This window comes from Herpailurus yagouaroundi, unplaced genomic scaffold (assembly GCF_014898765.1).
Source record: "Herpailurus yagouaroundi ecotype Mexico unplaced genomic scaffold, PumYag 182, whole genome shotgun sequence".
NCBI lineage: Eukaryota > Metazoa > Chordata > Mammalia > Carnivora > Felidae > Herpailurus > Herpailurus yagouaroundi.
This window is the reverse complement of record NW_024412413.1, coordinates 14,374,164-14,396,362: the sequence shown is the minus strand read 5'-3', so window position 1 is coordinate 14,396,362 and position 22,199 is coordinate 14,374,164. Positions and strand designations below refer to the sequence as shown.

The window sequence follows — 22,199 nt, the reverse complement described above, 5'->3', positions numbered from 1 at the left end:
AGTCCCTAATCTACCACCTAATCGCTATTAGCCTTTGGTCCTAGAGTCTTTTGGGGGAAACTCAACCTCATCTTCTAAGGACTGACAGTCCTTGCTAGACATGAACTCTAGAGGCAGGCTGCTTGGGTTCAACTCCCAGCAATACTATTCAGTAGCTGTGTCACCTTGAGGTGTTGCTTGAACTACCTGTGCCTCAGTTTTTTAATCTTTAAAATGGGGATGATAATAGTATCTACCTTATAGGGTTGTATGAGGGCTAAGGGAACCAATATATGAAAAATCCTCAGTGTTTGTTAACATTATTTTCCTCTTTCTTAGGTTAAACATTTCAAGTGCCTCAACTGTTCTCCATACTCCATGATTTCTAGGGCTTTCAACATTCTGATCACTCTGTTTGGAGGGTGAGCCAATGTGGCTCCCATGATCCCCTCCTCCTGGTATTCCCATTCTTGCATAATCCCTCCCCACTCCCGAGTGTGGGCAGGGCCTATGAAAAGCTTTCTGCCAACAGAATATGGCAAAGGTGACAGGATGTACGTGATTATGTCCATGTGGCCACATTGTATAAGACTGCAATGCCCATCTTGGGAGGAGATGCTTTACTGCTGGCTTTGAAGAAGCAAGTTGCCATACAGTAAGCTGCCTGTAGAGTCACATGGCAGGGACCTGAGGGTGAATTCCAGCCCACAGCCTGAAAGAAACTGCGAACTGAATTCTTCCTCAGTGGAGTCCCAGATGAAACTGCAGCCCCAGCTAACATCTTGATTGCCGCCTTGCAGAGGACCCAGCAAAGCCAGGCCTGGACTCCTGAATCCATGAGTGTCATTTTAAACAAGCCACTAAATGTGGGATAATGTTGTACAGCAACAGACAACTAAAACAGTCAACTAGTCACAACAGTAGTTCTTCCACATTCACCCTACATTGGAAACCTCTAATATGTCAGTGGCCTACTTGAAATAGGGTCCTGAAATAGAACAGCATATCACAGGGGGCATCATTTGCATGCTGCATGAGGTGTGGCCATGAAATAACTTCACGGCTTTTCTAACTGCATAAGAGAACAAAGGTACCTGTTCATACAAGAGCAGGCCTTGAGCCTATACTGTGAAGATACTGGGCTGGATGTCATGAGGTAGAGGAGTCACGTCACCCTCCAAGGCAAAACCCGCCTTCTGGCTCCAGGAGTGATTACCTGGGGCAGGTGATACCTGCAGCTCATCTGTTTTCCTCCTAATTCTCCTCCCTCTTTGTGTAACTTTTCTCCTTTAAAGAGGAGTCAGAGGAACTAAAACAAAACAAAACAAAAAAACAGAAAACAAAACAAAAGAACAAAAGGTGGACTCCCCTGTGACAGCTGGAGGGGACATGAGGGACCAGACAGTGCCTCTTTGTGTTATGGAGGCTTATACCAAGACTCTACTGCTCATAAATAAATAAAAGCCAGGGTTGAATCATGCCTTCCAACATTAGTGGAGCACTCTTTTCTCAAATTAAAACCTTTCATTTTCTCACTTGAGAGTAGTAAGAGGTTGACACTGTGGAGTTTTGGAGCTATGTGCTGTCAGAGGGCCCCTCCTTACTTTCTCTTTGCTTTTGGGCAGATGAACTTGATTCTCTAAACCTCAGTTTCCTCATCTATTAAATGAGGCTAAGAACACCTGCTTCACCAGGAGTTCAGGAAGGCTGAGGGGATAATATATGGAAAGTGCATGGCTCCAAACAAGTGGTAGAGAAGGGCATGCTCCTATTAGTATGTTCTTATGGGAATATTTAACTCTCATGCATCCCACCATGAACTTGATCATGAGGAAAACATCTATTGAGCAATTGAATTGTGTCTGACATCTTCCCAGAAGGCACTTTCTTAGATGAAAAGTATCTAGTAGAAGTTTTACCTCATCTGAGAAGTCTTCTCTGGTTATCCTGACCAAAGGAGTTCCCTGGATGCTCCCTGCTCCCACTCGGTTTTTCTCTTCATTGCACTTACAACTGAAATGGTTCATCTATTTGTTTCTACGTCTACTCTCTGTCTCTGCCATAGAGACAAGCTCTAAGGACAGGGACTACATCTGTCTTGTTTCCTGCCCTATCTTAGCACCCAGAACAGGGGCACACCCAGCATGGGTGCTTAGTAAATAAGGGGTGAATGAAATGATAGAATCTGTCTTGCTTTTTCCTATGAGAATTGGCCTGAAGGAGAAGAACAAGAAGAATCAAACCCACCACTTTAAAAAAAAAAAAAAAAAAAAAAAAAAAAAGAAAGAAAGAAAGTATTCTAGCAAAACACAGTCCCATTTACTTACTGTGCACTTTTCATGTTCCAAGTACAGTGCTGAGCCCTCAAAATGGGGTATTTCATTTCATTCTCACATTGGCCTTATGAGTTAGTCGCTCTTAGTGTCCCCAATTTATAGATGAGAAAGCTGAGGTCAAGAGAAGTGAAATCTTCTGCGTAAATGCATACAGTTAGTAACAGGCAGAGTTGGGGTTTGGAATGCAAGCCCTAGGGACTGAGCTGCTCTGCATTTCCAAAGCCGATGGTGGCCTTGCCTTTATGGAATGAAAGCTGAAATATTCAGCGGTAAAAAGGCATCAAGTCTGCAGCTTACTCTTAAGTTATGTGTGTGTGTGTGTGTGTGTGTGTGCGCGCGTGTGTGTGTGTGTGTGTGTGTGTGTGTGTGTGTGAGAGAGAGAGAGAGAGGGAGAAAGAGGAGGGAGAAATGAAGTAGGGAAAGTGGAAATGCAGTATATGTTAATGAATGAGGAATCTGGGTGAAAGGTGTCTGGTAATTCTTTGAAGTATTCTTGCAACTTTTCCGTAAATTGGAATTACATCAAAATAAAATGCCTTTTGGGGCGCCTGGGTGGCGCAGTCGGTTAAGCGTCCGACTTCAGCCAGGTCACGATCTCGCGGTCCGTGAGTTCGAGCCCCGCATCGGGCTCTGGGCTGATGGCTCAGAGCCTGGAGCCTGTTTCCGATTCTGTGTCTCCCTCCCTCTCTGCCCCTCCCCCATTCATGCTCTGTCTCTCTCTGTCCCAAAAATAAATAAACGTTGAAAAAAAAATTAAAAAAAAAATAAATAAAATAAAATGCCTTTTAAAATGCCAATGGTGGGCTGGGGTGCCTGGGTGGCTCAGTTGGTTAGTCATCCAAATTCGGCTAAGGTCATGATCTCATGGTTCATGAATTCGAGCCCCATGTTGGGTTCTGTTCAGACAGCTCAGAGCCTGGAGCCTGCTTTGGATTCTGTGTCTCCCTCTCTCTCTGCCTTCTTCTGTTTGCATTCTCTCTCTCTCTCTCATTCTCTCTCTCTCTTCCAAAAATAAATAAGGATTAAAAAAATTTTTTAGAGCCAATAGTAGGGGTCCCTGGGTGGTTCAGTCAGTTAAGCGCCTGACTCTTGATTTCAGCTCAGGTCATGATCTCACGGTTCATGAGATCAATCCCCACATCTGGCTCTGTGCTGAGTATGGAGCCTGCTAGGGATTCTCTCTCTCTCTCCCTGAAAATAAATAAACTTTTAAAAAAGCCAATGGTGGGAAGAAGATGCAATTTGTATCATGATGAGGAAGGTACAGATCCTGCTTAGTGAGAACAAAGTCAGGGTGGGGGTTATGTTGGGGCAGACTTTGGGATCTAAAAGGCCAGGCTGGGCAGTCAGGCTTTCTCAGGGAGACGATGCTTGAACAGTGATAGGAGTGGTGATGACATCGTCATTTAACCCTGCCTGCCCATCCTCTAATACTCCCCAAGGCTTTAAAAGCCAACTTCTCAATCCAGCTGCTTACTCCTGAAGTTACCCCCAGGCCAGCTCATGCCCATGGTCAGGGAAAGCGTCCCTCCCCCAAGGTATGGCTTCTGCTCTAGTGATCCATACAACACACCAGCCTCTCCATCCCAGGACAGGAGAGGGACATTTGAGTGCTGGGGCTTCACACACTGTCATGTAATTGTCCCCTGGGGAAGCAGAAGAACAAATTCTCTGCACATTCCAAAAAAGCACCCAGAGAGGGTAATTAACTCATCTAAGGTAACACAGGTGGCAGAACTGAGATTAGAAGAACACCAGTGTTGTGGGTTTCCATCAAGTGCTTACATTCTTATTTCTTGGTGCCACCTTCATTATACTACTAAAGGGCTAATAGTTAGCCTTGAGTCTTGGTTCCTTCTCTTGAAATACACCATCTTTCCACTATTTTCTAAAGTAGATGTCCATGGGGGAAGGTTGTGCATACTTACTCTAAAACAGGGATTTCAGAGTTAGACCTTAGTGACATCGATTCCTATGGGATAACCTTGGGCAAGTGACTTAACCTCCTGAGCTTCAGTTTTTGCATCTGGAAGATGAGGACAATGACGTCTGGCTTTCTGGGTTGTTGTAAAGATCTACTATCTCGACAGATATTTATTAGACACTGATCTAGGTGTTATAGATACAGAACTGGACAAAATAGATGAGGGCTCTGCCCTCAAGGACCTTCCATTCTAGTTGAAAATGCAGTGAAAACACATAAAAACAAACAAGGGTTTTCCAGATAGTGATAAGTACTGAAAAAAAAAATCTGAAAAATGTTCACGATGGGAGCCAGGAGTGACTGGGGATGGGTGTGCTACTGAAGCTATGGCAGAAGTCTCTGAGAAGCTGACAAACATTTAAGCTGGAAGCTGAATAAGAAGAAAGCGGTGTTGGCAAGACATGAGGAAGGTCTAGGGAAGGGTCTAGGGCAGCCCTGGAGAAGGGAGTGAGATCAGCTTGGTGAAAGCATGTTCCCAGCGTGATGGGAACACGGTAAGCTTGAGGGAGAGCGGGGGATATAAGGGCCGTGACGGCAGGGACTGTAGCACACTGAGCGTGCAAGGGTGAGGCATTTAGAATTCATTTTAAATGCACTAGGGATCTTTTAAGCAGAAGAGTGACATGATCTGATTTTGTGTGTGTGTGAAGGCAGATAATGTATGCAATGTTGTTAGTGCAGGACCTGGCACAGTGTAGACATTTAAGAAAGGAAAGCTTTATCATTGTTTATCATTCCTAGGCAGCACCACTAATCATTATGGACTTCTAGAAGGTGGGTGGCCAGTGAATATCTTCATTCTAGAGGCAGTGCACCTGGATGCACCTGCCAAGGGGAGGGGGAGAGTAGTGGGAGCTACTCCTAAGTGCTTGACTTCCTCCCTCCTCCCTGCCACCCTCTCCACCCCAAGGCAGATGCCAGCCACCTCTGCCAAGCCAAGGGGCAGCCAGGGTAGGATCACTGGGCCCCCCTCCATCTGGCTCTAGCTGCAGGCTTCTGAGCCGCCTTCACGTTGCTGTAAAAATGCAAAGCATTCCAGCCATTTTAATTACTGGGCGTTGCATAAGCCAGCAACCAGTTCACACAAAGGAACAACAGACAAAAAATGATTTTTCAACATGCCTTCAGCCTCTCCCCTCCTTTCCCCCTGAAATTGCCTCCAATCACTGGCTCCCAGGCCTTGAAAAGCACTCCAGGTATGTGCAATCTCTTTCAGAGTTTGTTGATGTGACATCAAGATCTTTTTTTTCTCCTAAATACTTGAGGCAGAAGCAGTTCCAGCTACCTTCAAGTGCTTTGGAAAGTTACTGGTCATATCCCTACTGACACACTGAGACTGTCATAGGGGCTCCATATCACACACACTGAGAACTTCATTGTAAAACACAGTTCAGTGTGCGGTGGGTCTGTCTGGGCACCAAGTAGGGGGCTTTTAGTTTTGGAAATTCCAAAATGGTCTCATTATAAGGTACTCCAAGGCATGAACCCCAAACAGAAAACTCCACTGATGCTTGGATATGGAGAACTCCTTAAAAGTTTGTAATGTGATTAGAGAAGCTTCCAAGTTTCCTAATGCTGACTTCAATTTTTTATTATTTATTGTGTTTCAAATTTTTTTTAAATGTTTATTCACTTTGACAGAGACAGAGAGACAGAGCATGAATGGGGGAGGGGTACTGCAAGGGAGACACAGAATCTGAAGCAGGCTCCAGGCTATGACCTATCAGCAGCACAGAGCCTGACGTGGGTCTCAAGCTCACAAACCGTGAGCTCACAACCTGAGTGAAAGTTGGGTGCTTAACCACCCAGGTGCCTCCCTAATTTTGACTTTTAGTGATCTTTTTTGGCACTACTGAACTCTTTCTTTCCTCAAAATTTAATCTAACAGTTTACTGAGGACCTACTGAGTGTCAGGCATTGTGGTAAGTGCTCAGAAAACTCAATTAGCCTCTGTCATTAGCTCACTTTCTGAAGAGGGAAAATGCTACAGAAACAGACAACCTAATGTAGTGTGGTAACTATCAAGTCAGAGCTCACCCAGCTTGGGTGAAGGAAAAGCTACGTGTAGGAGATGATACCTCCTAATAACGTTGCCTTAATATTAATACTGACAGTGGCCATGCATTGATGGCTGACTCTATGCCAGGCATTCTGCTAAATCCTTTTCATGTATCGTGTTGTTTGCTCCTCACAACTTTGTGAGATATGCTAATGTACTAATGCTGTCATTACTTTATTAGATAAGAAAATTGAGGCTTGGGAAGATCACTTGTCCAAGATCTCAGTCGAGAAATGGCAGTGGCATGTGGGTGAGTATTTACCACCTAGCTGTCCAGGAGAAGAAGCCTGATTGGTGCCATCTCCTGAATGCTGTGGTATAAATACTCCCATTATGGCCAGCGTTAAGTTACCAGTGTGATGTCACTGAGTGCAGAGTTGGGAAGAACGAGTAGCAGCACACCATGATACAACACCCCCCCACACAGACACAATAGCTGGAAAGACCCTCAAGACCACAGGTGAGAATATGATGTAATGAAGTCACTAGGAAGTGATGAGTTCCACGTATTCATTACCACGTTATTAATACAATTTGATTATATGTTAAAATAATTAAATTCTTAATAATGGCTGTGTTTAATAATGGACTCGAAAATTCCTAGAAAACCTAACAACCAGGCGCTCATAGGCCAGTGTGAGCCAGCTCCAGCAGGCCGGCATCAGAAGCCCTCTCTTTACCCCTCTGTACAAGTAAGAGGCAGCCAGGTGAGAGGAAGAAAGGCACTCCAGGGCAAGGAAACAGCACGGACAAAGACCTAAGACACAGACATGAGAATTGAGCAACAATACCATTTAGTGTTTACAAAATGTTTCTGACCGTCCATCAGAGTCCAGAAAGGTGGTGAGAAGCACAGAGTCTAACACTGAACTTCGGATTCTGGTTCCACCACTTACTAATTGTGTGGTCTTGGCCAAGTTACTGAACCTCTCTGTGCCTCAGCTTTCCTTTCTGTAAAATGGGCATGATAATAACAGCCCCTGTGTTGTACAGTTGGCACAATTAAATAGATTTATATCCCTAAAGTACATAGAACAGGGCCTGGCACGTAAGAAGTGCTCAATGTTAGTTATTGCTTAATCCTTGAAAATACCTCTGCAAATTAGATGTTTGTCTTCCCTTTTTAGAGAATAACTATAAGCTAGAGAGAAACTTAGTAGATGGACAAGATGGGACTTGAACAAGGGGTCTGATTCACTAGCTTCAGTGCTCTTCCTGAGGGTTGGAAATCACACTGAACCTATTGAGTATTACACTCCAGGAGGGCCCGCAAGGTGCTCGCTGCCCTCACTGAGTCTTTCCTCCAATAGGGGCCACATCTGATTCATGTTCTCACATTCCTTGATCTGAGGGCACAAGGTATTCTGGGAAAGAAGACCCACTGGTGACAGGCATGGGCATCTGCCTTTTGCATCCTTGTTACTTTCTGCGAGCTCCCCTTCTCCGGGACGAGGGAGGCTAGCAGGGTGGTTGAGAGCATGGGCTCTGGCATCGAACCCAGCACTGCAGCATCTTGACCATGTCATCCTGGGCAAGGATAAGCTCTCTGTATCTTTGTTTCCAAATCCGAAGAAAACACGGATGGTGAGGATAATTCCATCTACCTCACAGTTTTTGTATGAATTAATATATGCAACCTGCTTAAGATAACATCTGGCACCTAGTAGCTGTAAGAATTAACAATTATTATCAATGTTTTGTTTTGTTTTCCTCTTCCTTTTACCCCATCCCTTCTTTGGGTATTACTTACATGGTCAAAGGGGATAAGGGATTATGTTCATCCTTAATCAACACAGATCATTAGACTATAGGCTGCTGGAAGGTAGAGGCCTCATTCACCTCTATACCTATAGGGCCACACCCTGGTACATACAGGTTCTCAGTGAGAATTTATTATGTGCCAGGCACTGAGCCAAGTGCCTCACTCACCATACCTTTGATCCTTAAGAAAATCCAATGAGGTATGAACCTCTCCTCCATTTTACCACTAGACATCCAAGGCTCAGAGAAGATAAGAAACTTGTTCAAGGTCATAGTGAAAAAGTGAAGGATTAAAACCCAGTTTTACTGATGTCACAGGCCTTGGTCCTTGACCCCTTTGTCAGTCTCCTTCCAAAATACTCCACTGGGAAGTTTTGAGAGATCATAAAGTCCAACCCCTTGGTTTTACATTTGAAGAAAAGGGGTCCATTGGTTTACTCATAGTCACCCAGATATTTTGTGTTGCAGAACTAGAAGAAAAACCTGGTACATTGACTCAATCTCATGCTTGAAATTTCAAGAGGAAATGAAGCCATATTCAATAGCTGTTAAAAATGTACTGATCAGTATTCTATCAGCTTGCTTCTGGATTGTGGTCCCTTTCTTTGTAATATAAATGTAATGCCCCTGTGGCATCCATCCAAATCCTGAGTAAGGAAAGGCACACCTACGCTCCCAGAAATTGCCTGCTCTCTGATAGCTCTCGCCTTCTCTCCACTGCTAACCAGGAAAAACAAGGGATGCATCTCACCTGCCTGCTGATAAAGCTCCCTCTCTGGTCCTTGGTGGGAGGTCCTGTGACTCCCTCTGTTTGGTTCCAACAATGATCAAGAGCTCTGAGCCCTCAAAGAGAACCCAAGAGACAAAGAGGAAATCACTAGCACTTCCAATATCCTGATGACCCTAAGGGTATAGTGACTTTCAATCTCCAGAAATACTAATGGTTTTGAAAGAGATATCTGGGTCTGAATCACATCTCTGCTTCTTCCTTGCTTGAAAGAAATTAGACGTGCAATTTAACTTCTCTGAGTCTCAGATTTCTTTCCTTTCACCTTTTGATCCCTCTTACCCATTTTCCCATCCCCCAATATCTATGTGCCATTACCTGTATCTATGAGCTGTTTTGTTTCGTTTTGTTTGTTTGTTTTTAGCTTCCACATATAAGAGAGATCATATGGTTAGGTGTCTTTCTCTGACTTGTTTCACTCAGCATAATACCCTCAAGGTCCATTCGTGTTGTCGCAAATGGCAAGATTTCTTTCTTGTTTACAGCTGAATAATATTCCATCATATATATACACCACAATTAATTTATCCATTCATCCCTCATTGGATACTTAGGTTGTTTACACATCTTGACTATTGTAAATAATGTGGCAATGAACATAGGCGTGCATATTTTTTTTAGTTAATGTTTTTGCCTTAGTTTTCTTAACTATAAAACAGACATAAAATAAAATAGTACCTATTATTAAGGGTTGTGAAGATTGAAGACAATACTTGATTGGAAATTAATTGTACATGGTTGGTACACAACTAATGTGAGTCCCTTTCCCTTTTTCTTATCTTAGAAATCTTTCTCAGCTTACCAACTCAAGGTTGATGTGTGTTACAGGGCAGGGAAATAATTGTTTACATTAAATTAGAGAAGCCTAGATTGATGGGAGGACGATGAAGTACTAAAGAGTCTGATTTCTTGTCTCGCCTTTGCCAATAATCCCATGTGATCATATAAAAGCCCACCTCTTTGGGCCTTTTTCTATATCTGTAAAACGAGAGGGTTGGATTTGGTGACCTACAGTTCTCTCCTAGCTCTTACCATCATATGGGTTCTCAGACATCCTTCCCACTCCCTCGTTGGGTTACCCAGTGCTATGACCTCCTGGCACCCTTGATCCTCCTGTTGTAGTTTGTACAAGCCACTATTGTTTTCATGTCTTTCTCTCCCACTAGACTGGGAACTCCTTGAGGGCACTCCTTGCTCACTGTCAGATCTCTAGTGCCTACCATGTAGCAGTGGACGCTTAGTCAATATCTGGGGGAATATCTGAAGGAAGCAGGGATGGAAGGGGACAATCTTGTTCCTTTCTTCCAAAGAATTGATAATCACACTGGGACAAACAAGTTGTGAGGCAAATAGAGGCTGTTGGTGGAGCAATGATAATGAAGAGTCCGCCCACAACTTGGAAAGAAGGCTATCTGTCTACTGAGCTCTGAAGCCATAAATTCACACACCACACAAGTGCTTGGACATCTGTGGTAGCAAATTAACACACAGTAAAGGAAGCATTCAAAATCTAGAACCCAAACTAGTTGACCTGAAGGTAATCATTGGTGGTGACTGTAATCTAAAACACAGAAACCAAATGGATTATAATATTCCCAGTGAAGAAAAAAGTCTGGGTGAAAGAAGAGAAGAGTGGCCTGTTTGGAGCAGAGAAATGGGAAGACCGAAGAGTCCAAAGTTGGCAGTGTGTATCCGGCATTGCTATTAGAGGGGCTCTTGCTAGTGACTGTGAGCAACATTACTCTTTTAGAAAAGCCTTTGCCTCGGTCAGGAGAGTTCTACAGCATTTCAACTGAAAGACTTTACTTATGACGACCTCAGTGCCTGTGTTCTGACTCCATATACACCAAAGCAACATTCTGATGAGAAACTAGCCTCACACAAAGCTCTGTATGGTTCTAAGGAGGAAAACATGGGGGGCACATTGATATAAATGTACTAACCTATGTCACAATTAAATATTTCATTGGAAGCAAAGACAATGGAATTGTGACCGGCTTACTGGTCTCTTATGAATCATAGTATCCCTGGGACTGATCAAGTCTGGGAACTGAATCTAATTGAGTTTCTGTATTTAAGAAGCTACATTCCAGAACCTCTGTAATGGTAAGTTTGTAAAGGAAATATTCTGATCACCTCCCTCTTTGTTTCCCTGCCATTCAATGGTTAGTTTATTCTTTCAATATTTAGTAAGTGCTTATGCAGATTCTGTGCTAGGTTTTTGAGAGAAAGACATATTAACCACTAGGGGCAACAGAGTGTGGGAATCATTGGGCAAATCTGGGAAAGGAATGAGGGAGGAGAGGCCAAGGAGGGGTGGTCAATTCTGTTCAGGAAGAGAGACTCAGAAAAACATCCATGCGGTGGTGACTCTAGTTGAATCCTGAAAGATAAGAGAATCCTTACAGAAGAGATGGAGAAGGGTGGAGGAAAACATTAGTGGAAGGTGGATTCCAGGCAAAGAGTATAGTGTGAATAAGCTCAGAGGCAGGAAATGGATAGCTGGAACTTCATGTTGGGTTGGAAGATGGGAATGAGGGCATAGGTTTGGAGAGATAAGCTAGCAGGGTCTGCTGTTGCAATCACACTGTGTTCTACAGGAATGGTTTTCCACTCTGGGGCCCTGGGAAGAGCCAGATCACAGCAGAGGGCCTTGTATGCCTTTCTTTTGGAGTTTAAGCCATGGAAACAAATAATCATTTTAAGCAAAGGACATCATGATTTCATATTTATATTAGAAAAACTTTACACAAGCAGCAGGGCATAAGTTGCATTTGACAGAGAAAGACTCTAGAGAGGGTGACCAATTATGCAACTATTGAAATTGTCAGGAAAGAATCTATATAGGCCTGATCCAAGGCAGAAATGGTGGGCATGGGGAGAAAGAGAGTGTAAGAAGAGATATGTGGAGTGAGAATTTATAGGACTTGGTTAAAGGTGGTGCCCTTAGCAGGGATAGGTAACATAGCAGGGGAAAGACAGTGGAGTCTGAGGAGGTGACGGGACCTCCAAATGAAATTATCCAAGGGGGAAGCTGGATATAGACTGGAACTCAGAGGGATATTGCTGCTTGCAGTGTCCACTCCTGTGCACACAGCAGAGTGGTAGCTAAAATCAGGGGGGAGAGTTAGCCAGGGAGAGCGTGGAGGCTAAAAGGGAAGGGAAGGCAGCCAGGGACAGAAAATTGGGAAGCACCTACATTTTAGTGACAAGAAGAGTCCAAAGGGTCTGCCAAGAAGACTGAGAAAGGTACAGTTGGAGAGGTGGAAATCGAAAACCCAGAGAGACTGGAGTCTCAGCAGCCAAGTTTGAAGAAGGATGTGGTCAATGGCGTCAAATGCTCTTTGGATCCTCCCCGCCACACAGGATGGGTCGTTTTCAGTTCTAGCAGGTTCTGCTGAGGAGAGCTCAAGTGCCTTTCCAGAAATTGAATCTCCAGCCCCGTCGGACAGAAGACTGGCCATACGTCCACCCCATTCCCTCCAAGCCGTGAGAGAACCCGGCAGAGACACTCACATGCGTCTTCTCTGTGAACCTGCACATGCAACCTTCAAAGAAACCACAAAGGAGCTACTCATTTTTAAAGGAAAAACACATGAACTCCACTGGCATAAGGAAGACATTAAGACAGGGTCGAGGAGGAGAAGGTCTCCCTCCACTTAATATTACCTTTCACAGAAATAATGGACCGAGTAAGCACATAGTCATTTCAAAAAAATAAAAAATAATTTTTAAAAGCAAGAGCTAGAATATTAACTCTGTTCCCCAGCTCTCACCACCAGAAAACATGGGGCACAAAATGTCTCCATAGCACACATGTGTTTTCTGGCTTAAAAATCCCTGGAGTAGCTGGGGGTGGAAAGAAATGTGAAAAGCTGAGGATTCAGGTGAATGCAGTCAGAGACTCTTACTGAGGGGGTCTTCGCTCCATGACAGGACTAGTGGGGAGCGGGGGTAAGAGGCGCTGTGCAACTTTACTGCCATGAAATTGGCTCCAGATGGAAATAAGAAAAGGTGTTTACTCCCGGCGGTGCCAGACACAGAGAACCAGAAGTGCTGACCATCTCAGGTTCATAATTCCCAGTGCTGGGCAGCAACCCCACTGAGGGTCTGGCCAGGGCTCATGGTGATGGGTGGACCGGGCTGTCTGTTGCTTGGAAAAGGCTATTTTGAATGTAATGACTTTCAGATGAGGTCTGTGGGTTTGGAGGAAGGCACTGTGGCTAGGGTCTAGAGGGGAAAGGGAAGGGAAGAAAAGAGGTGTTTCCCTATGAGGCAACAGAAACGACACATGTCTTGTCAGCACCTTCTCCCGGTTTAATTTTCAGAGGCTAGCTTTGCCCCGAGAGAGTGGGATCGTGGCATTGTCTGCTTGTTCCCAGATCTTCCTGATCTCTCCAAACCCATGATTCACAAGTATGTAGCTTTCTGAGAGCACATCTCCCTTGGGTTGACATGTGGTCAGCTCGGGGGTGGAGGAGCAGGGCAGCTGCGGACCCAGACGGGATGCTGACTGACAGCTCTGTGGCCCTTGCAGACGGGAGGGGTTAGCTTCACCCACTCAAAGTGGGTGACTAGTGTGGAACTGCCTCTCCCGCCTTCTCAGAGACTGGCAGAGACTGCGGGTTTATGGAATGGGTGTTCTCTGGCCTACAGCGCCCCCTAGCACTGGCCGGAGGGATAGGGCTCTGTGAACTCTCCAAGGAGCTACCACCTGCCTATCTGAAAAGTGGGAAGGGGTTGGTGGGGCCAAGCATTTTGACTCATTCAACCAATACTTGCTGACATCTTGGTTACTAACACTGTCTTCAAGGGGCTTCCTCTATCCTGGAAGGGAAACAGATGGTAAACAATCACACTGTAGTTAGCTAAGTGGTGTGAAAGAAAGCACAGGGTGCTGTGGGGATACACTGCACTTGATTGATGAAGACTGGGGAGAGGAGATTACAGAAGGCTTTCTGGAGGAGGTGACATTTCAACTGCAACAGTGGTTCAATGAATTTTGAAAATAAGGTATAGAGACAATAAGAGACATATTTCCTGACCTTTTCATGCTTAACATCTAAGAGGTAAACAGACAGATAAACAAGTAGTTTACACGGGGCCCTGTCAGAAACAAGAGCGTCGGTCTCTCCTATGACTTCACCATCACCATCTTTGTTTTCAGCCTGAGTCTTGAAGGAGAGCACAGAATAGGAACTCAATAAGTGTTGACTGAGAGATTGATGGTTGTGCTTCAGTCTTGGGCACATTTGATTTGTCTCAAACCTGTTTAAATGGCAAGATCTATCTTCCCTTCCTTGTCCTTGAGAGTTTCCCAAGAGATCTTAGACTTTTTGAGCCAAGGGGGACCTTGGGGACCATTAAGTTACAGCTCTCATCCAATAAACACACAAACTGAGGTCTGGACAGGTGACGTGACTTGTCCACACACACACCTGTCCTTCTGTAGTGACTTTTGGAACCAATCTCACATCATTTGCTTTTTTTTTTCTTCCACCCAGCCTCTCTTTGTCCCCCAGAAATAAAGTTTCATGCATTTCTTTGCAGTAATATGTTTGGTATGTTTTCAAAAAGTATTAAATAATAATACAGAAAGGGGAAAAAATAAACACACAAGACATAAACCTCTGGGGAGAACAGAGCGGTATGCATTCTGATTGGCTCAGAGATGATTATTATCATAATAGAGAACCATTTAGCCAGTGCACGTGGCAGGAGGAATTCTCCACATGTTACAGACTGTGCAAAGAGTCTCTGAGACTCTGAAAGAAACTCATCTACAGATCTGAAATGCAGATTCAGGACCACGAGTGGTTGGAGTTTCGAATGACTAGGGTGTAAGCATTAGGTCATGTGCTGCAGATTGTGGGAACTGAGACCCATGAGTGTGTGGGAGAGAGCCAGGTAAGGAATTAGGCAGCTGCAACCCAATTCTGGCTGTGCCACCAGCTGACCGTGATAGGTTGGGCGGTTTTTTCACCTGTCTGAATCACCTTACCTTCCCCACCTATAAAATTAGGATGGATAGTCTCTTGGGTCCTTTTATAGGACCTCTAAATGTCTGTGAGAGACTTCTCATAGATTCCAGCATCCTGTAACTTGATACAAAGGGGGTGGACATGGACCCACCTTCCCTGGAAAAGTTCCAGGAAAGGGGATATCAGGTAAGCTTGGTAAGTTTGAGGATAGGCCAGAGAGATTTCGAGACTTCTGCAGTTCTTTCAAGGTTTACAAATCTATCACTGTTCTTTGCTGTCAAGAGAAAGTAGGTGAGCCGGTATGGTCATTGTTACCACCAGCCGCAGGTCCACTCCATCTAGCTTATAAAACGGTCTTGAAAAAGTAATTCTTACATATTATTATGTAGGTCTATGGACACCATGATATCCAGATTGATGCCTGTGAGGTCTGCTTGCTGACGGGGTGACCCTAGCAGTAAGGCACCTCTTCCTCGGGGAGAGGACTGAGCTGAATTCTCATGGGTGGGCTGAGGGGAGTCCCCTGGAGTTCAACATTATGGGCAACTTCCTGACTGAAAGGGAAGCTGAACTCCAAAGGCTGTGTGAACCAGCTTAGGATAGGGAGCAGGAGGAAATAAACCAAAAGGCAATTTCATTACCTTTCAGCTGGAAAAACAATCAGATTACTCCTGGTGCTTACATAATTAAGTAGCTGCCATAATCAAATGCTTCAGATTCTTCCTATAAGGAACCTACTGCTTGAAGTTCAACCAAAGTTACCTGCCTGATACTCGTGTTTGAGGGAAGCCTTCCCTTGGAGAAAATATTGGCATCTTGGACAAAACCGTAAAGTGACAAGAAAAAAAAAAAAGAGAAGAGAGGGCCTTTATCACATAAGATGCTTATCCAAAGTGGGCTTGGTCTGGAAAGGCTTCTAAAACCTTCCACATGACTGGCATCATGCAAGGTTAAGTAAAACTCTCAAATCCCACCAAGTATGCCCTTATTCAACCTGGATCCTTGGAGTGGACTCTGGAGTGTCCATTGCTCCAGACTCAATGGGCTGCTGGCCATACCCCCACCCAAGTCTCCTGGGACCCTATTGTGTTCAGAGGGCTAAAAAACAGTGTGGCCAAATATCTCAGGTCTCAAAATATTTTAGTGTGCTTGGGGGAAATGATACAATTATATTCCATGAAACTGTAAGCCAAGTGCTGAGGTAAACATTGAAAGAGGGGAAAGATCTATCTGGGCCAGACCATGGCTAGAGTTAAGGTGGGAAGGGGCTTAAAAGCTGGGGAGGGGATAAGGCAGAAAAATGTAGAAAACTTAATTCCTTCTTTATAGCTACAATTCTTAAGGGGGAGGGGATGAAGGAGTTTAAAAAATGTTCTTGGAAATACCATTTTCAATGAAATTTTCTGCTTCTGTCATCCCAATATCACTTCTCTGAGATGTAATAGGGTTTCTGAGAAAGAAGTTGAACTTGCATTTCTGAGGAGTATTCCCGGTCCTTATTTTGTTCCAAATTTTCAACATTTCTATAGCCAAAACATTCAAGTGTCTTTCTAAACAGAACGAGTTAGGAGAGAAAGGGAGAGAGGGAGCACGAAGAGAAAGATAGAAGACTCCAGTTGCAAAAGGGCATCTGCGTGGTGACAGCTAGTTACTGCTGAAGTCCAGGGAAATCAAGCCTTTCTTTCGGTGCAAATGAATGAACTGAGATCCTGGCTGGTTGCCAAGTCATGCCACCGTTCTGTGCCAGTTTCCTCATCTGGAAAGTGTCAATAATACTTTGTGCTTTTCCTATCTAAAAGAAATTTTGTGAGATATAATGAGGTGTGGCATGGAAAATATAAGGCAGAATCAAGATGTTACTCAATAATCAGGATAGTTATAGTGTTAGTTATCGGCAATTATCCATTACAGCTAGTAGTCTAGGATCCTGGATAGCTCTCCAGAATCTGGTGTTACTGCAGGGTGGGATCAGTTCACCCCCAAATTCCTTTCTGAAGGATGGAGACTTGTCTGGCCTGGGTGGGGTTACCATTCCTCCTGCCCTTTCTACTCACTGCTTTTCAAATAAACTCAGGGCCTTTGCACTTGCTGTTCTCCCTGACTGGTGTTCTCTCCCCCCAGATTTCCACAGGAGTTCCTCCCACTCCTTTTTCCCTGCTCACATCTCAGCTAGAACGTCACCTCCTTAGAGATACCTTCTCTTACTGGCACATAGAAAGCGGTGCCCTCCCCAGTGATTTCTAACCCATTACTAAGTTTTGTTTCTTCATGGTACTATCACCATAGAACATTACCCAATGCATTCGTGAATTCACTGATGCATTGCCTGCAACTTTCATGCAAGCAAGGAATCTGTTTTGTTCATTACAACATCCAGAACAGTGTTTGTTGAATGCCTTCACGGTTTACTCTGGGTGAGCCTGGAGAAACCACAGTCCATTATAGCCAGCTCCAAAGGGCAGATGGCTTCCTCACATCCAGGAAAGTCGGGGGTGGGGGCGTAGGTCGTCAGCTGGCTCTTTCCCCTCTGACCCTGCTCTCTTCAGAGAAGGCGGAGAATTTGGCCTTTTTCCTTAGCCTTTCCACCAGGCGCAGTCAGGGTCTCCAAGGCCAGGACCGCCTCTGACCCGAGGACGGGTTGGTGGCAGTCGACCGTGGTTTGGATCAGAAGTGCGCAGAGAGAAGGGTGGGTGTGTGGTCAGGGTACCAGAGAGATGGGACACGCGAGCGCCACTCCGGGGGCCCCTCCGCGAAGCGTAGGTCCCGAGCGCGTTCCGGTTCACCCACTCCTGTGCCCACAGCCGCATTATTCCCTATAAGGATCTGAACGGTCCGGAGAGGCCCCGCCCCGTCGGCCCGCGCCCCCGGCCCCGCCCCCTTCGGAGGGCCGATGAGGTAATGCGGCTCTGCCATTGGTCGGTGGGGGCGGGCCCCGCGTGCCCGAGAGGGGGTGCCCGGGGGACCCGCGCTATATCACTCGGCCGCCCGGCAGCGGCGCAGAGCGGGCAGCGGGCGGGCGCTCAGACGGCTTCTCCTCCTTCTGCTCCGCCCCAGCTCCTGCTCCTTCGCGGAGAGACCGCCGGCCCGCAGAGTCGTGCGCCAGCTCCGAGGCAGCCTCGCTGCACCCCATCCCGTGCGGTGGGCACTCCGAGGGCAGCGCGCCCGAGTTCAAAGTTGCCCCGCAAGGCCGGGCAGGCGAGCTCGGGCTGCAGCGGCCCCTCCAGCGGCGCGCGCTTCAACTTTGGAGAGGCGAGCAGCAGCCTCAGCAGCGGCAGCGGCGATGACTCCCTGGCTCGGGCTAGTCGTGCTCCTGGGCAGCTGGAGCCTGGGGCACTGGGGCGCCGAGGCGTGCACATGCTCGCCCAGCCACCCCCAGGACGCCTTCTGCAACTCTGACATCGGTAAGCGCTCCGGGTGTCCCCGCCAGAGCCCCCGCGGTGCCGGCTCTCGCGCTGCAGTCCTGACCCCGGCGCAGCTCCGGGTGGCATGGCGAGCTCGGCTCCTTTTCTCTGCCTCAGCTTGGGGTGGGGTGGCAAAACCCAGTTTCTTCGGTCGGAGGACCTGGCACGGCTGAAGGCGCAGATGCCCTGCAGAGAAAACCCGCGGTGGCTGAGGGAACCCCTTGCAGCCTTCGCTCTCCTGTTGGTCCTTTTGACATCTGGAACATTTCCCTTTTCACTATCACGAGAGGCAGTGCTGGGGGAGAAGGGTGGGAAAGGATTCCTAAAACTTGGAATGCCAACCAACTAAAGTATTGGGATGTTCAATAGTTTGAAAAAAAGTTGCCAGCCATGTGCACAAAGTTGCAGGAGAATCTTGAAGTTTTCTGAGTTTGCATTTTCTCCTGCACCCATGAAGTTCATTCCTTTCACTGAGACCCAACGCAGTCTCCCACTTCCCAAGCAACTGCTAACCGAGCTTCTTGGACTGCCAAGTTTGAGTGGATTTAAGGGGGGAAAATGAGAAGAAAGCTGTGGGGTTGACCCTTCCCTGGAGGAACTGTATTTGAGAGTGTTGATAGCAAGCAGGAGGCGGCGTGTGTGAGGGATCACTTATCACATAGCTGTGAGAATTCACAGGAAGGCTATTTTTTTTCCCCCTTGACTGTGTGTGGGGAGGGGGAGAAGGAGCAGTGGGAAACAGATTTGTCACCAAAAGAACAAAGATGCCAAGGGTCACATCATGGTGATGATTCCAAACTGGAGTTAGTGTCTTGGTTAGAGACTCAGTAAGAAGTAGAACCAGTTTCTATCCAGGGCCTTTCGAGTGTCCTGGGAGAACTTGTTTGGGAGTGTTTTGGGACACTTGTGTTTGGATGGCCAGAGGTGGAGTAGCAGCTGGAAAACATCTCTCCTCTCCTTTCCAGCTCATAAAGCATGCGAGTCCAGTGGCCCCTGCTGTGTGTGTGTGTGTGTGTGTGTGTGTGTGTATTTGGGCTGGGATGGGGTGGGGCACAGTCTAGCTGCCCTCTGCCTGTGTCGATTCAGAGGTGAAGAATGGAGCGTGTGTGTTTTAAGTCATAAAGAAGAAGGAAAATTTTCCACTGGGTCCTGGGTGAGGGCCTCCACAAGTGTGCTGCAGGGGCGGAGGGGGAGGAGACAGGAGCCTGGCAAGGGAGGCAGCTAGAGTTGGGAGGGGCACTGCTGGTGGGCCCCGCTGAGCCTAGGAGAAGTCAGGGAGGTGGCTGTGGTGACCAGAAGGTCAGTCCAGTTGGCAGGCGTGGGTGTTTATGTGACCTGGGGTCACCCTTGTTAGAGTTTCCTGGGGCCCATGCTGTGCACCCTTCCCATTCCCCGGGGAATCTGGCTGGCCCCTTGGTTTGTGGATTGCCTGAAGGATTCTTTCGGGCTGCCTGAGACCTGGAAGGTTTTCCTCTTTCTCCTCTGACCGCCCCCACCCAAATTCCACTTGGCCTGTCCCTCCTCCATCTTCACCCCTTTGGTGACATTCCCACCTGGGTAGTGTTGGAAGCCACTCTTGCTGCCGCTGGTGGGGTCTGGTTTGGGTTAGTGAGGAGTCCAGGAGGCTGACAGGTGGAGTCAGGGCGTCCTCTTCTGCTTGACAATGGTTTGGGTGTGTTCACTTGGATTTTTTGGTGTGCAGGGAGAGGGGAACCTCATGCCTCCCCCTTGCCCTTGGCTTTTAGGTTTTCACCCTGCAAGTTCACCAGAAAACAGTGGAAAGAGCAGCAAGGAGACCCTGCTTTTAATGGCTGCGCTGATGGACTCTGTTTATTGTTTAGATTTCCTGCTGTGGGTCCGGGCTGATGCAGAAAGTTTCTTGTGATTCCTCTGGATTTCTTCAAGAAATCTCCTCCCTCAAAAAACTGCCCAGAGAAAAGGCTAAGTTGCCAGGAAGTACCCACATACCAGAACATTGTGGTAGCAAAAATAAAAAAGAAACAAAAAATCTTCGATATGCTGGCACCACTCCAAATCGTCCTGCCTAGCTTTGGTGCACTGCACTAGTGGTGGGGATGAGATAATGCTTTTAAAAATGGGAGGTGTGGATGTGGGCTGCTTGCTTGTTGACCTCCACTGCCTTACACTGCTCTGCCGGTGTCCAGTAGGTGGCTCCCAGTTTTTTCTTGCTTGTGGCTTTTCTGGTTTCCAGTCTGGGTTGCAGCTCTGCCTGTCCTCTCAGTGAAGGAGATGTGTAGAAGCTCCCCATCCTTCTTGACCCTTACGACCCCACTAATCAACGCTGTAGCCCATTAAAGACGCTCAAGCCAGACCACCAGCTTCCTCTTCCAGAACCTTCCTGGCTGTTTTCTCTTTGTGGCCGGCTGCCATGTTGCCGGGCAAAGGGCGCCGCATGCCTGACTTGGCCCTGTCTAAAGAACCCCCCATGGTCTTCCCTCTCTTTTCTCCTCATCCACAGGTGTCTCTTTTTGCCTTTCTCCCCCCAAACCCTGGGGATTGGCACTGCTTTCTGGGTGGGGAGGAGTTAAAAGGTGTTTCTATGGCAACTCCAGGCCCTGCACCCTAGTGAAGTGTTTAGGAGAAGAATAAACTACATGCTGGCTTATAAAACATACTGTGGGGGAAAGAAAAGGACTTGGCAGCAGCCAGGATGTCTGTGGCCCCCTCCCCACCAGTCATTGCCCCTGAAACTCCTGACAAAACCTTGACTCTGGAGGAGGGAGAGGAGGGGGCTGGGAATGAAGAAGGCAGCCTTGGCTGGCTAGATCCTGCTCCAGCAGCTCGGTCCAGCTCAGGAAGGGGCAGGCAGTGCCAAGAGCCTTCTGAAAATTGGTGTGTGTGTGTGTGTGTGTATGTGTGTGTGTGTGTGTGTGTGTGGTTTCTGCAGGAGGCGGGCAATAGAGAGAGAGAATTTTGCTTCAGAATGCCAAGCCCTTCTCTCCAGCCTCCTTTGCCTAGAGGAATGGGGCTGTGCCATAGAGTGTTGGGGGCCTGCCTCCTGAGACTGTTGGGAATTCAAGAGTGAGGCTCAGCTTGGGGGCCCGCTGCCAGCCCTGGAGGACAGTCTCTGGATATCTCCAAATTGTTTTGACAGGGACCAATGCCAGCAGATTCTTTTGGTATCAGATCTGAGGTTGTGGTTTTAGCAAAGAAGCCATTTTCAAAGAAGCCAGATCTATTCTCTCTCTCTCTCTCTCTCTCTCATACACACACACACACACACACACACACACACACACACACACACAATTACACTCCTCACTGGGCTTTGTGACCTAAGGAAAATAAAAAGGTTCAGACTTCAGAGAGGAGCCAGCCACTTGGGGAGAGGACCCAGGCTTTCCGAATCTCGGGAATTCTAGAAAGAGGAGAACTGCACTACATAGGAAGGAAGAGACATCTCCCAGACCCCTACTAGGTGCAAGCACTTCACAGATCCTGTGTCTTTCATCCACCCAGCAACCTTAAGAGTAGGTATCACACCCATTTTTTCAGATGGAAAACATCAAGTCTGGGAAAGGTTGTGCTTGTCCAAGGTCACCCAGTTACTAAATGCTAAGGCTAATTCCTTCTTAGTCATGCAGTTCTTCAAAACCTTTTCAAATTTCATTTACTCTTGATATGCTAAGGCAAAAGACCCTTCCTTGGACTGAAGTGGAATGAAGGGTTAATATTTGAAGAATGCTTTACTTATTAATTTGGGGAAGTTGTCATTAAAAGTATGTCATATAATTTCACTCATATATGGAATTTAAGAAACAAAACAGATGAACATAAGGGAATGGAAGGAAAAATAAGATAAAAACAGAGAGGGAGGCAAACCATAAGAGACTCTTAAAGACAGAGAATAAACTGAGGGTTGCTGCAGGGGAGGTGGGTGGGGGATGGGC

At 46.6% G+C, this 22,199-nt stretch overlaps 2 protein-coding genes across 2 annotated transcripts in view; one reads left to right on the top strand and one right to left on the bottom strand.

The window, feature by feature from the left end:
• SYN3 (synapsin III) overlaps positions 1–22,199 on the bottom strand; it is a 409,364-nt gene that overhangs the window by 229,731 nt on the left and 157,434 nt on the right. The window lies entirely within an intron of this gene.
• The window catches only part of TIMP3 (TIMP metallopeptidase inhibitor 3), a 59,017-nt gene continuing 54,692 nt past the window's right edge, over positions 17,875–22,199 (top strand). Inside the window, exon 1 of the mRNA XM_040490979.1 lies at positions 17,875–18,288. Within this exon, the coding sequence (XP_040346913.1) occupies positions 18,168–18,288 (121 nt within the window). The 5' untranslated portion in view covers positions 17,875–18,167. The remainder of the gene's footprint in view (positions 18,289–22,199) is intronic.